Source organism: Zeus faber (genome assembly GCF_960531495.2).
Source record: "Zeus faber genome assembly, chromosome: 17".
Lineage (NCBI taxonomy): Eukaryota > Metazoa > Chordata > Actinopteri > Zeiformes > Zeidae > Zeus > Zeus faber.
This window is the reverse complement of record NC_137204.1, coordinates 13,347,407-13,360,028: the sequence shown is the minus strand read 5'-3', so window position 1 is coordinate 13,360,028 and position 12,622 is coordinate 13,347,407. Positions and strand designations below refer to the sequence as shown.

Genomic DNA, 12,622 nt, shown 5'->3' with positions numbered 1-12,622 from the left:
CCAACAATGACTAACTAAGCTAAATGTCTTCAGAAGTTGATAAGTCACCGCTGTTCGGAGTTTGCCGTTTGAGGCAAACTTCTGCCCGTGAATGTGGACGTCGTTGCAAGTTTGAACCTATGTCTCAGCGTTTTCTCACATAGGCAACAGTGATAGCAGCTGGTAAATGCCTTTGTTTACAGGAATGCTCCATATCTGTTCCCCTCTTTATGTACACAGGTCATAAACAGAGCCACGAATGTCTGCTCCATGGTGAGGGAGTGGTGCTATAGGATGTGTGTGTGTGTGTGTGTGTGTGTGTGTGTATGTGTGTGTGTGTGTGTGTGTGTGTGTGTGTGTGTGTGTGTGTGTGTGTGTGTGTGTGTGTGTGTGCACGTGTTTGTCTTCTGCGTGTCGCCAAAATGGCTGTGAGGTCAAAGTCAAACACTGGTATGTTTAAGGAGGGCCTCTCTAAATCAGAACTACAACATCTTGGACATTATCGCCTTTTCCAAGTGTTTTTATCCTTTTTATTTGGGGAGTTCTGTTTGATTGTTGTCCCTTTGCAAACCTGCCTCTTCCAGCGACAATGCCGCAAGCCGCTCGCCCTGCCTGTTTGACGCGGCTCACAAAGGGGCGTGGATGTAAATCAGCGGGGTTGGTCGATCCATGCTGCCAGTGAATGGGGTTAGAGGTCTGGTTTTACAGCGTGGAGCAAGCATCCACGCATATAAACATACACACGTAAACACACACGCACACACCAACAAAACTCAACCCCGGAATGACACTGAGGCTTATCTCACCCTGATGAAGTTGGTATCTATTTGTTTATGAACCTATTTCCCAGCCATTTCAAAGTAGTGCAGAAATGAGCTCAGGCTGGATCAATTAGGATGAGCAGCATTGGCTTGGATTCTTTCAGTCCGATCAAAGCTTCATGTGGCCCATTAAAAATGCATCTGAGAGGAGTTGACGTGCTTGAACGGCTATTAGGGACCAAAGTTTATCTACGGCTTAAAACAGACTTATTTATTGTTCTGCGGTGAAGTCGTTCAGTTTCTCTGGGATCTCTTCAGCTTCGGCAGACAGATGCGTGCACAAGGAATGCAACAAAAAGTAAAGAGTAAAAAAAAAAACGGATATTTGCACATCCGCACTATTTGACAGTTATTTACAGGTGAAGAATTCATCTTGTCCTCTTGTCCAGTAGGTATGGAATATGCAAGCAGGTAGAGGGTGTACCTCACAGTCTTCTGCACTATGGTGGACATGATTGTTCTCTGGTTGAGCTGAACATCTGACTATATAACTGTTACTACAGCTTCTCTCCTCTTCTTCTTGAATATCATGAAAGAATACGAAAGAGTTACTATAGAGAGAAACATACTGTACCATGTCTGTTTAAACTGCCATTGAGAAAAATACTTTTCATAATTCCAGAATGTGAGTCCACGAGGCGTGCAGCCTGCTGCACCAACTCAGCGAGATGAAGCATGAGCTCTCCGTCTGTTTACAGCACTTTATTAGGCAGCCTTTTCAAAGGCCCCGTTTAAAGGAGCTTTCCTGTTTATGATTATAGGTGGGAGGTCAGCACTTGCAGCTCTGAGCCGAAATGCGGTCAATCCGACTGCGTTGTATGTTGGTCAGTGTGTCAGCGTGCCACAGACTGCGACGGCGTGAAACGCCACTGACTAACACAAACCAATACGCAAGTATCTGCAGAGCAAACATTTGACAGACTCATCGGGAGTTATGGTGAAGTACCTAGATGTTAGAGAGCGGAGTGTGGTAGAAGGCTTCCAGGTGCTTAGCACTGAACAGCTCAGGAGAAAGGTCAATCAAATAACCCCCTAGGGAGATAGGCACACAAACTTACCCGCGGACCCCTTTTGCCCAGTTGGCCTGGCTTCCCTGGAGGTCCTGGAGGTCCCTGTAAAGAGGAACACAGTGAGCCATAGAGACACACCCAGTAAAAGGGAAACACAGTGAGATGACAGAAGGGCCAGGACCTGCAGTCTTTGAATGCTTCATCTTGAATGCAATTAGCTATAAATATAAACTGAGGAATAACAATGTACCATACTGAAACACAAGATCTAAGACTATCATAGTCTATGAAAACTATGAGGTCAAGGTCTTGAGGTCAAGACCTCAAGAACTCTTGTCCAGATTCTTTGTGGCATTTCTATCACCAAACTACTAAAGGCTCCATGGAAGTAAGGTAAAAGTGTAACATTCTTTCATAACACATTTCCGTCCCCAGGTGACAAGGTGTCAGCCTACCAATCCAGAGGTTGTGAGCCTGTGGCAGGAAACCACGGTAACACTAGAACAAACAGGTTGTTTCCTGCCCCCACTCAAAGTCCCTGTATGGTTAATCAGGCTTCTGCTTATTCATTTTCCTTTCATCAAAAAAAAAAGGGGGAAAGCGACAAGTGAGGAAAAACAGTGAGGCTGTGGCTACTGCGGGCACCTCGGTCCGGCCAAGAATATCCGAAATCTGCTCCGATCGCTAGACCCTGCGGTGAATGTGGCGCAAAACCCCAGTCCATAATAGTGCAATGATGTCCCACACAGAAAAGCTGTTCACTTCACTGCTGGCTTTGTTGACAATACATTCATGAGAGTGACAGCGTGTTTTTTCGTTGCTCAAACAAAAATCTCACGCATTTACAACACGACTCTGATCTGTTTGTGATCCCCCTCCATCTGACACAGATCGGATGTATTTGCTCAGAATCTGAACAGCAAAGGAACGCAAGGTATCAAATGTTATAGTTCCCCATTAAAAACATAAATTCCAATCGTCAAAATACAGCCTGAATTCAAATGCTCAGGTAGGATGTTGGCCCACGCATGTGACAATGTAAAGGTAAACGCCGCGCCGAAAATGTGTTTTCTGTCGGCTAAGACAATGGGAAAGAGGAGGACAAAGGAGGTCACAATGCCGTCCCACCTCTCTTGACTCCTGCTACGCCTCCAAACCTCATTTTGACGAAGGGGGGTGGAAAAAGTATGCAAATATCAAAGCGCAGAACCTGAAAGCCGTTCTCCGTCTCAATTAGCAAACCTGTCAGATGGGAGCCCTGCCTTTGAAGTACAGGATATTGATCAAGAAATGGTTTTGCTTTTTCTATTTTGGCAACTGCCATTGGCCTGCACTGCCATGTCAACCTCCCAGACCACAAGTTGCATGATTGTGTAAACACACACACACATGCACACACCACATCCAGCTTATGCCATGTAAACACAGCGGACAAAAACTCATCCAAATTCAACAAAAAAAAATCGAGTAATGCGTCATGTACTGAAGTGTAATTATAGGAATTGAGACATGAGCAGCTCATTGGCCTCTAACATCTGATTGGGGTCTGGTTTATGTCTCACATGAGATTACCCCCCTTTGTTGGGGACCACCTCAATGCTGGCCCCTATTGTTACAGGTGGTGTGCTCTGTGGTGGCCCAAGGAACTGTCAATATCAAAACAGTCCTGTCTATTACTACACCTCCAGCCTTCCATTCCTCACTGTGTTCATTAACACCATCTAGTTGATTTTTTTTTTTCCTCCCTTTGCGTGCGTCTTTATTGTGTTTCCTCTTTTATTCTTCATTTTCGTAATTGATATGCTTGACTCCAACGTAGAATTCTTGCACTGGTAAACATTTTGTTTCCAGGAGGCCTGCATTTCAAATTGTGTGTACAGGCACAGAAAGGTTGTTTAAAGTCTGCCATTCTTGGCTTCAGGGTCTCTGCACTGCCATGTGTCTCGGTGAGGGAGTGGTGCAGAGAGTGTATTTTTATTAGCAGCATTAAGGAGTCAAATGTGTTGGATACAATGTGGCCGTTCCACCTCAGAGCCTGTGTTAAACCCTTCCAAGACAGAGAAAGTGTAGCGCTTTCATGTTAGAAATAAGCCAGGATATAAGGCCAGAAGGGTTTGAAATCATTATTTCACTGTGGAACTCAACGAACAAATTACTTCCAGCAACAGGTGGACTAATGGCAAGTTGGACCGGAATAAAACGTATTATTTTTTATCTACAAATTGCTCTAACGCATATCAAAATGTGTATGTATGTCTGACTTATACTGACAAAAAGATGACACATTTTGATTGTGATATCTTCTGAATTACATAAACTCTGTTAGAACGCACATGCACGCACGCACGCAAGCACGCGCGCACACACCAATGTTGCTGTGTTTAGTTCCACACACAAGTTCCACATCTATAGTCTTGTCACTAAAGATAATTCTTATTACTACAGATTTACAGACCACTGTAAGATTGTAAGACTGTAAGACTACTACTACTACAGACTACGGGCTTTGCAGATTATGCTTTCTGTCTATAGTTTCCTTCGGTAAGCAAAGCATTCAAGAGGCATCTTAAAGGTGAGGATGAGTGTTGGATGGATAAAATTTGCATCTAGATATCGTCTGGTCTCGATATGTATGCAGATAGTTACTCTCAATGTAACTCAGTTCATAGCACCACTTTTGTTTTGTCTTGTGGCTTTTATGGCAGTAGGATGTATTATAAAAACAATAATGGTACTTAACAACAGACAGACGGACAGACATACAGACAGACAGACAGACAGCAGACAGACAGACAGAACTACCATAAAAACTGACTGTTATAGTTTGCGGTCCTTAGCCTATGAGTTTGAGTAAAATCCAGATCTGAATGATCTATGAAACTGGTGACTATCCTCTCGCCTGCCTCCATAGCTGTTCCCTCCGCCACTGGAATACCACTTGCCACTTGGCACTTGCCTATGGCTGCAGCTATGGCTGCAGTGGGAAGCTGAACGCTAGTGTTTACTGCTCTGACCCTTGAGCCTGCTTTGAAAGTGGGCTGTGCGACCCCCACTTGCCCTCTGTGCGACAGAGGAATCTGGTGCAGAGACGGCAAGGCGTCAGACCTGACACGTCAGGTCCAGCCTGGAGGGTTTGGTTAGAGAGGAAGGACAGGAGGGAGAAGTGTATGGGTAGAAATATGTGTCACTCGATTGCTCGTCCTCACCTACCCAGGGTGTGTGAGGCACACTGAACTGAAACTGAATTTCAAGAACTGAATATGAATCGTGGGAACTGAAGGATTTTTCAGTGAGGATCAAATTACAGTTTCAGAGCAAATTAATTCAATTTCATAATATTGCATTCAAGTTCATTGGAATTCAGTTCCAAACTCATAAATTAATTTCAAATGATGATGTTCAGATTCTGTTTTACAATGCAATTATTCAAGTTAAACGATGCAATTTCAAATTAAGTGATTCAAATTCAGTTTTCCTTAACGCAATTATTCACAGTGAGCAATTCAAATTGATATAAATGATTCAAATTGAGTTTCTAGTGACACATATTTCTACCCATAGAAGTGACACATGAGCCTAAATTGCTTTACTTTGTCTGGTTCTCCGGAATAAAACCCTAACCTCTTTGTTTGTAACAGGAGCCATGATGCAACATGTCGCCCGAAGTACATTATGTTAGCACTACGACAGTGTCCTGGTTGTTCCCAGTTAATAGCGGATGTGAAGAGGAGGGCAAGGAATCAGAGATGGAAAGAAATGCAATCAGACTGGAGTCTGGGATTTGTTTGAGATTCCACAAGAGAATTAGGAAAAGAACAGTGATGACAGCAATAGTGGTGGGAAAAGGGGCTTGGGTGGGGTGAGAAGTATTCAATTTCAGTTACACAATTGGACAAAAAATGTGCATCCAAAACAAATGCATACAAACGCACACAAAGACACGCACAAACACACACACACACACACACACACACACACACACACACCCACACGTAAAACACATCCACAAAGCATATTAACCAACACTAACTAAACATATCTGACACAACCCTACGAAACCAAACAAATAGTAGAGTGTCTTACCGATGCTCCAGGTTCTCCCTTCAGCCCTGGAGATCCAGCTAGTAAGGAGAACTGGGTGGGTGCCACCTCCCAGCTCTGGAAGCCATCGGTAGCGGGCATGGTCACTGAGTTGTAGGTAGGTCTGGTGGGCCGCTTGGTGACAGGAGCAATGTTGGTCTTGGTCTGTTTTGGTGGTTTGGTGATTTGCTTGGAGATAGGCTTGACGGGTTTAGAAGGAATAGTTTTTGAAATGGTCGGCTTTGTCAGATTTAATTTGATGATGGTTGGTTTAGAAGGAGCAACTTTGGACACATTTACTTTTGACATTGCAGGTTTGGATGGGTTGGCTTTGGAAGTGGTAACTTTAGGCTTGGGGGGAGGCTTTTTGGTGGTGATTGTATGGGGCTTCTTTGGGTGTGAGCCTTGGTCTGACAGAGCAGTGCCAGGCTTCCTTTTAGGAGGTTTGGTGCTAGGAGTGACTGAAACAGTAGGCCTATTTTTGCTGTCCCGCGCCACCATTGTTTTTGTAGAATTGCTGTGACGGGTGGGCTTTGGTGGTGTGGGTTTAGAGAGTTTCGGAGAAGAGGCCTTGGGGTTGGAAGGTTTGGTTGGGAGTACTCTAGTCCTGAGTGGTGCTGTGACAGTTTCAGTCTGAATATTAGGTGGTGGGGTGGCTAGTCTTGCCCCGGCTGTGGCTGGTTGGATGGTTCCACGTATGGTTGTAAAAACTGTTGTTGGGTTGGGCTTAATTGAAAGAGTGGTGGCCACATATCTGACGGCAGAAGCAGCAGCTGCTGCACTCCGGGCCAGACTCAACCCCGTGGGCTTCCTGGCCAGAGCCACACGCCCAAGTCCAGGGGCAGTAGGGGTGCTTGTTATGTTGCGATCTCGGGGAAGGATGGGCAGAAGGGGTAGAAGGTTGGGCCTGTAGGTGTCAGCCTCCCTGCATTGTTTCTTAATGTACTTGCAGTAGTTGTGAGCTGCCTGTGCAGAGGGAATCAGGTCAAATTGGCAGATGGCTCCTTCAAACTGTGCTGACGCCTGTTGATGGTTCATCTTCCCCAGCAGGAAGGAGCCTTGGAGTTCCTGAGCCAGCCCCTCCTCACTTTCCCATCTAAAGTCTGCATGAACACTCTGCTCTCCGCAGGAGGCATATAGAGTCACCCTATCTTCGCTTACTCCCACTGCCAGTTGATGCCACTGGCCATCATGAGGATCATAGGGCAGCGCCACTGAGGTGTTTGGCCCTGTGTGAAGGACCAGCTGGCCAGGGGCGAGCTGAAGGCCAAGGAGAAGCTTTTTGCGACCTGAGAGCAGTGTGAAGACAAAGGCACTGTTGACACGGTGTGAGCGTAGGCTCAGGACCAGCACCAGGTTAGGCCAGATGGTCGCTGGGAAGATTGAGCGCAATGGAGCCTCCACACGCGCCCGTTGGTTGAGGATGATCCCTGATCTGAACGGAATGACTCCTGCTGGAACCGAGCGCGACGTCTTCTCTCCATTGAGCCCCAACTTTTGAAGGATGTCCACATCTACGCAAGAAGAGGAAGGAAGTTAGAGCCCAAGATGAACACAATTGAGAGAGTTCATGGAATAACCATCATAGTAATTAGGTCTTTTAGTTGTTTAATCAAAGATGTAACATAGAAATTATGCTACTGTTTACCAGCCAAATACCTAGTCTACACCACAATGGAAAACACGTATAGTCCTCCACAAGCCTGTACACCTGGTATCAGCAATGACATGTATTTACAAATGCAAAAAACAGTTCCAATATATAAATAATATTTAACTTAAATGACAAACAGACCACTGTGCTGCTTCGGAGCAGAACACTTCTTCAACTGAATAATAGAGTAAGACAGACACAGAAAGGGCAAAGTACTTATCACTGTGTCTGTCCACAGAGTGAACACATGCACTCATACAGCTGAGTACACTTCACCTAAATCACCTAAATCACCTCTGTATGAAAAGCAAAAAAGTGTACATGCATAAAAGCAAATTAAGTGCAAACAGTTTTAAGCATACACATGCACAGCGGCCTTGATACTCCGCAGCATTAAAAACTACTGTATAAGTTCTGTTAGAGTTCTGTAAGAACTGTGCCCAGATACTGTCAAACTGAGGAGGACTGCTTAATATCTTCAAGATTTAATTGGGCATGCTGGACTTGTTTTCTGTAGATTCCACTTTTTTTTTGAATGAATAGAGGCAAGGAGGAGACTTTTTAGCCTTCGCCTCAGAAAACATTGACTGCTCAAATGTACGAGCCAACTTTCCTATAAGTTCCCATTTATAATGCGCAAAATGTTTCACATGGAAGAAGTAATTTGACTTGACAAGAAGGTGTTTCGTATTGAAAACTTTGTGCTTGCAAGTTGTTTATATAGGGCCCCACAGCTGACAAAAGCAGCTGACCAGAGGACAACAAGATACCCCCATACCCAATCTACCCCCCTTTGCAGATGTTAGGGTGTGCGGCATCAGAGCAAGACCAGTGACTCATTTCAGAAGAACAGTAAGAAAACCGGTGGATAACTCAACTCCAGAGAACACAAAATAACAGATTAGGGCCGGACAAAGAAAATGGTGAGAAATAAAATAGTGACCGCGTCCTTATCTCTGGGATGCTTCGGGGTCTGTATAGCAAAAGCTCCATTGACTGTATTCTTATTCACGTGATATGGCAAAGCATGGACTCTTATAGCTATTTATAGGCGTAGGGTAAAATAAAGCCCGGTTTCGCCCACTGTCCAAATGGCAAAGAGAAGAATACCAAAAATATATCTAAACTTCCATTAATGACTAATTACTAATTTCGTATACGAAAAATAATTAGCCAGTTTGCACACATTATGGGAAATGAACTGCGCTCGTGCAATCGTCACGTAGCAAACACTTTATCAGCAGACTCTTTACCATAACTCCGCACCACATTTTGCCCTCATCCCCATGATCATGTGAGGCTTTGAATTAAGTCTAGGTCACGTAGCAGTTAGTTCAGTCTGCACGGAGACGGAGGGGTCTGAGATGGGTGGAGTATATTTTACAGAGGTCAGATGACGCAGTCAGTCTCGGTGAACTAATTTTTCAGCCGGCGACCAGTGGGAAGCAGAAGCAGGATGGGGTGTTGCAGAAAACGAACAATTTTTGTTCACATCTGATTAAATGCTGTTGGCACTGGACACATTTATTGTGAAAATTTGAAGGCAGTAAATCCATGACCGGTGCACAGGCACACCAGAAAATTGCAGGAGATATTTAAGTTGAAGTTTGACAGCGTAAGAAATTCACCCCGAGGCATATTTACCTCATCAGAAAACTATCCATCTCATCAAAGTTGATTACATTTTTGACTTCCGGAAACAGGAACATGAGAAACCACAAAGGAGCACATTATCCATTTGACTGTGACCGGCGCCCAGCCATCAGCTCTCTATTTATCCTCTACTGGGAGTGAGGGTCTGATTCCCGGGATGTTTTTCGGGGGGAAGAATTGCTCATCCTCTAGTCTAGGAGGAGATTTGTAGCTGAGGAAGACAACATGAGGGAAGTGATTATCCTGGTTCCCCAAGCAACACCCTCCGTATGTCTGGGCCAACTTTTTACCTTTCATCAGGAGGTCTTGTCTGGCAAGACCACCGGTCGTTAGCGTTCGTTAAATCACCGTGATGTTTATTTTACCAATACCTAATCTTAAATTTCCCAGCAGTGGTAAGTAAAACAGTGGGAAGGGAATGGCAAGGTGAAAAAAATAACCCCCCCCCCCCCGTTTCAAAAGTTTTTGTTTTTTTTCATTTTGTCATACAGGCAGTTATTTATGGTCTCAGCATTTAATGTCCACGATTGTAAGACTTTCCACTTTCCGAAAACATTTGGGATTTATAAAATACGTTAATGGAGGAAACCAAAGCTTCTTGACATATAGAACTAGACCTCATTTATACGCTGCTTTTGCCTTGCTTTTTTTTTTTTTATAGTAAACGGCATCACAAATTGGCAGTGACTCAGATGGCTTAATACATTTATATGTTCAGTACCTACAGCCTCAGCTTCATTATGGGGCACAAACAGACCATCCAGCTTGAGAGATGTTATGGTCAGATTCACCTCAAGGTTTTTTCGAGCCGGTTTGTTGTTTTGCGTCCACGGCCGTAAATCCTCTGACTCGACTCGCTCCTTTGCTCAACCTATTATCTGACTCACCATCAGTCGCGGAAAAGGCAGGTGATGCAGATCCCGTAACACCGTTTTAACATGCCTGTGCTATGACCAACAGGCACATTTAACCCCAAAGAGGCCCCCAACGACATCCCCATCTTTTACAACGGCGGAGCCTTAGTGGTGAAGTGGGTGAAGAGATGGTGGAAAGGCAGAATGACTTGTGTCTTACCTCCATTATGTACTTGTGCAAGTCCTAGGAAGCAAGTACAATATAAAACGGTACAGAGCAATAGGGCTCTCCTGTGGGGAAAAGAAAAGAGGAAAAGAATTAGTCAAAAGAAGTAGTCTGCAAATGCTATCAAGCCCAAAATGAGGACAGATTGAATTTAACTGACATCAGACGTTGGTTTCAATGTTCTCAATATGCGGAAATGAAAGGGGAGATATTTCGGATAATGATTGGGCGAATTGGTTTCGGATTCATTTCCCTAATGTTGAAAACATATATCAGCTCGGCGCAGTCACACACGCAAGTACCCTTTCCTCACGCACGCACGCACGCGCGCACGCACAAACACACACACACACACACACACACACACACACACACACACACACACAAACAAAAATACACAGCCTCCAGCTTATGGCTTGTAAGAATTAATTATGATTACTACTTTGTCTCAACCCCACTCCCACCACGAAAGAACATCTGTGCCCGCAAAGATACACACACCCCCACCCACACACAGACACACACAAACACACACACTCCACACTCAAATGGCCTCTCTCACTAGTCTCACTGCTGCCAGGTGTGAGAAAGAGCCAACCACTTGATTGGCAACTGAACCTGAGCTCAGTGGGGGACCTAGATGTGGTGACAGGCGGGTGTGCCATGGTGTATCATTGGACATCATCCAGACACACACATACTGTATATAGTGCACACTGGGGGAGGAAATGTATTTAACAGCTGTGAGTGGAGGAAACACAGGCAGACAGGTGGGGGTGGGAAATATATTGCCAAATTCTACACATACAATCACACATGGACGGGCACAAACACACACAGAATACACATTCCCAAGCTAAAACAGACTATAAATATATTTTTCTCGACAATTCTGTCGGAGCAGGACATATTTGAGATATTTTTATGTGTGTATGTGTTTCTGTTTGTGTGTGTGTGTGTGTGTGTGTCAGCCAGCTGCTCTGTATCTTATCAGTTGGGCAGAGTTCCACTGTCATGAAAGCAGAGAATTTTTGTGTTGGAGAGCAACCAGTCTGTCACTCTGTCTGTTTGCCTTCTGTGTGAATTCTTTGCAAATTCGACCGAGACTGGGAGACGAGCATGTTTTTCTTGGCACGTCACGCTTTTGAAAAGCGCTCCGTCGCCGTTTTACGCGTTTTCCAGGTACCTCGGAAGGTATTTGTGACAGGTTATGGTTCTGATCTCAGATGCGGTCGGAGGGATGTGTGTGAAGTACAGACGAGGTGGCCGGGAGCCAGTGTCTGCTGCGGAGAGCGGTACTGACACAGACACAGCGTCCCTGTCTGTTGTGGGTTTTCACATTAAAACACCAGACGGTGACACGACTCCCCAGCTGAGCTGAGTGGACAAAAACACAGGCCCCAGGAAACCCCCTCATAACTCATCAATTAAGAGTAATGTGACGGGAACTACATTGTGTTCTGTGTTTACATGAGGCATCTCAGTCCTGCATAGGCTGCGGTGATGCACTCGTGTTTTAAGTCACATCTCTACCTCCATCCTTTCTAAATGAATTCCTGCATGGACGCAGATGGTCGCTGACAACACCTCAGAGAAGATTGGACTCTTACACATTATACAAATGAAAAATGTTTTGGGGTTTTTTTGTTTGTTTTTTTTGTTTCTCTTGTTAGGTACTCTCCTGAACTAACGTGCCATCTGCCTCAATTTGCAATGGTGTCAATCAAACTTTATTTAGTCTGGAACTCCTTCCCACTCTATACTGTCAATGAGGTATTTTCCTGTATTGTTTTACTATGATTATTGTATTGGAATTTCTTGATTCGAAAATAGTTGGAGGTCTGTCTCTGAGCGCTAGTGTGCAAACAATTAGGGGCACAGGCATTAAACACAGGAATTGAGAACTATGATTAATAGCCTGTACTGTATATATGATTTTCTTTTTTTATTAACTGACTAGGCCAAATGATGTTATCCAAAACTATTTCCCAAAACGCAATGACGTTTGAATACGCACGCACACGCAAGCACACTCACAGACACACGCATGCACGCGCGCACACAAATATTAATTCGAATGATCATGGAAACATATAGTATGGAAACATATAGAGAACGAATGAAGCCAAAATGAGAGAGTAGAGTAGGGGCTGCGTGATGTTGACAAAAATATAATATCACAAAATTGGGTTGTTTTTTTTACGAATTAATTTGGGGATGGCTGTAATGTGGATATGATGACCAAGCATCGATTCGCACGGATAGAACAGTCTACAAACGCGAGAAAAACGACATCATTGTACTATAACGCAGCCTTAAAGACAGGCGAAATCACAAATCGGGTC

At 44.4% G+C, this 12,622-nt stretch overlaps 1 protein-coding gene across 1 annotated transcript in view; it reads right to left on the bottom strand.

The window, feature by feature from the left end:
• The window catches only part of col27a1a (collagen, type XXVII, alpha 1a), a gene marked incomplete at its 5' end in the record, with an annotated part of 61,891 nt that overhangs the window by 48,010 nt on the left and 1,259 nt on the right, over positions 1–12,622 (bottom strand). Inside the window, 3 exons of the mRNA XM_080018203.1 lie at positions 1,859–1,912; positions 5,894–7,404; positions 10,272–10,342. Coding sequence (XP_079874329.1) covers positions 1,859–1,912; positions 5,894–7,404; positions 10,272–10,342 — 1,636 coding nt within the window. The remainder of the gene's footprint in view (positions 1–1,858; positions 1,913–5,893; positions 7,405–10,271; positions 10,343–12,622) is intronic.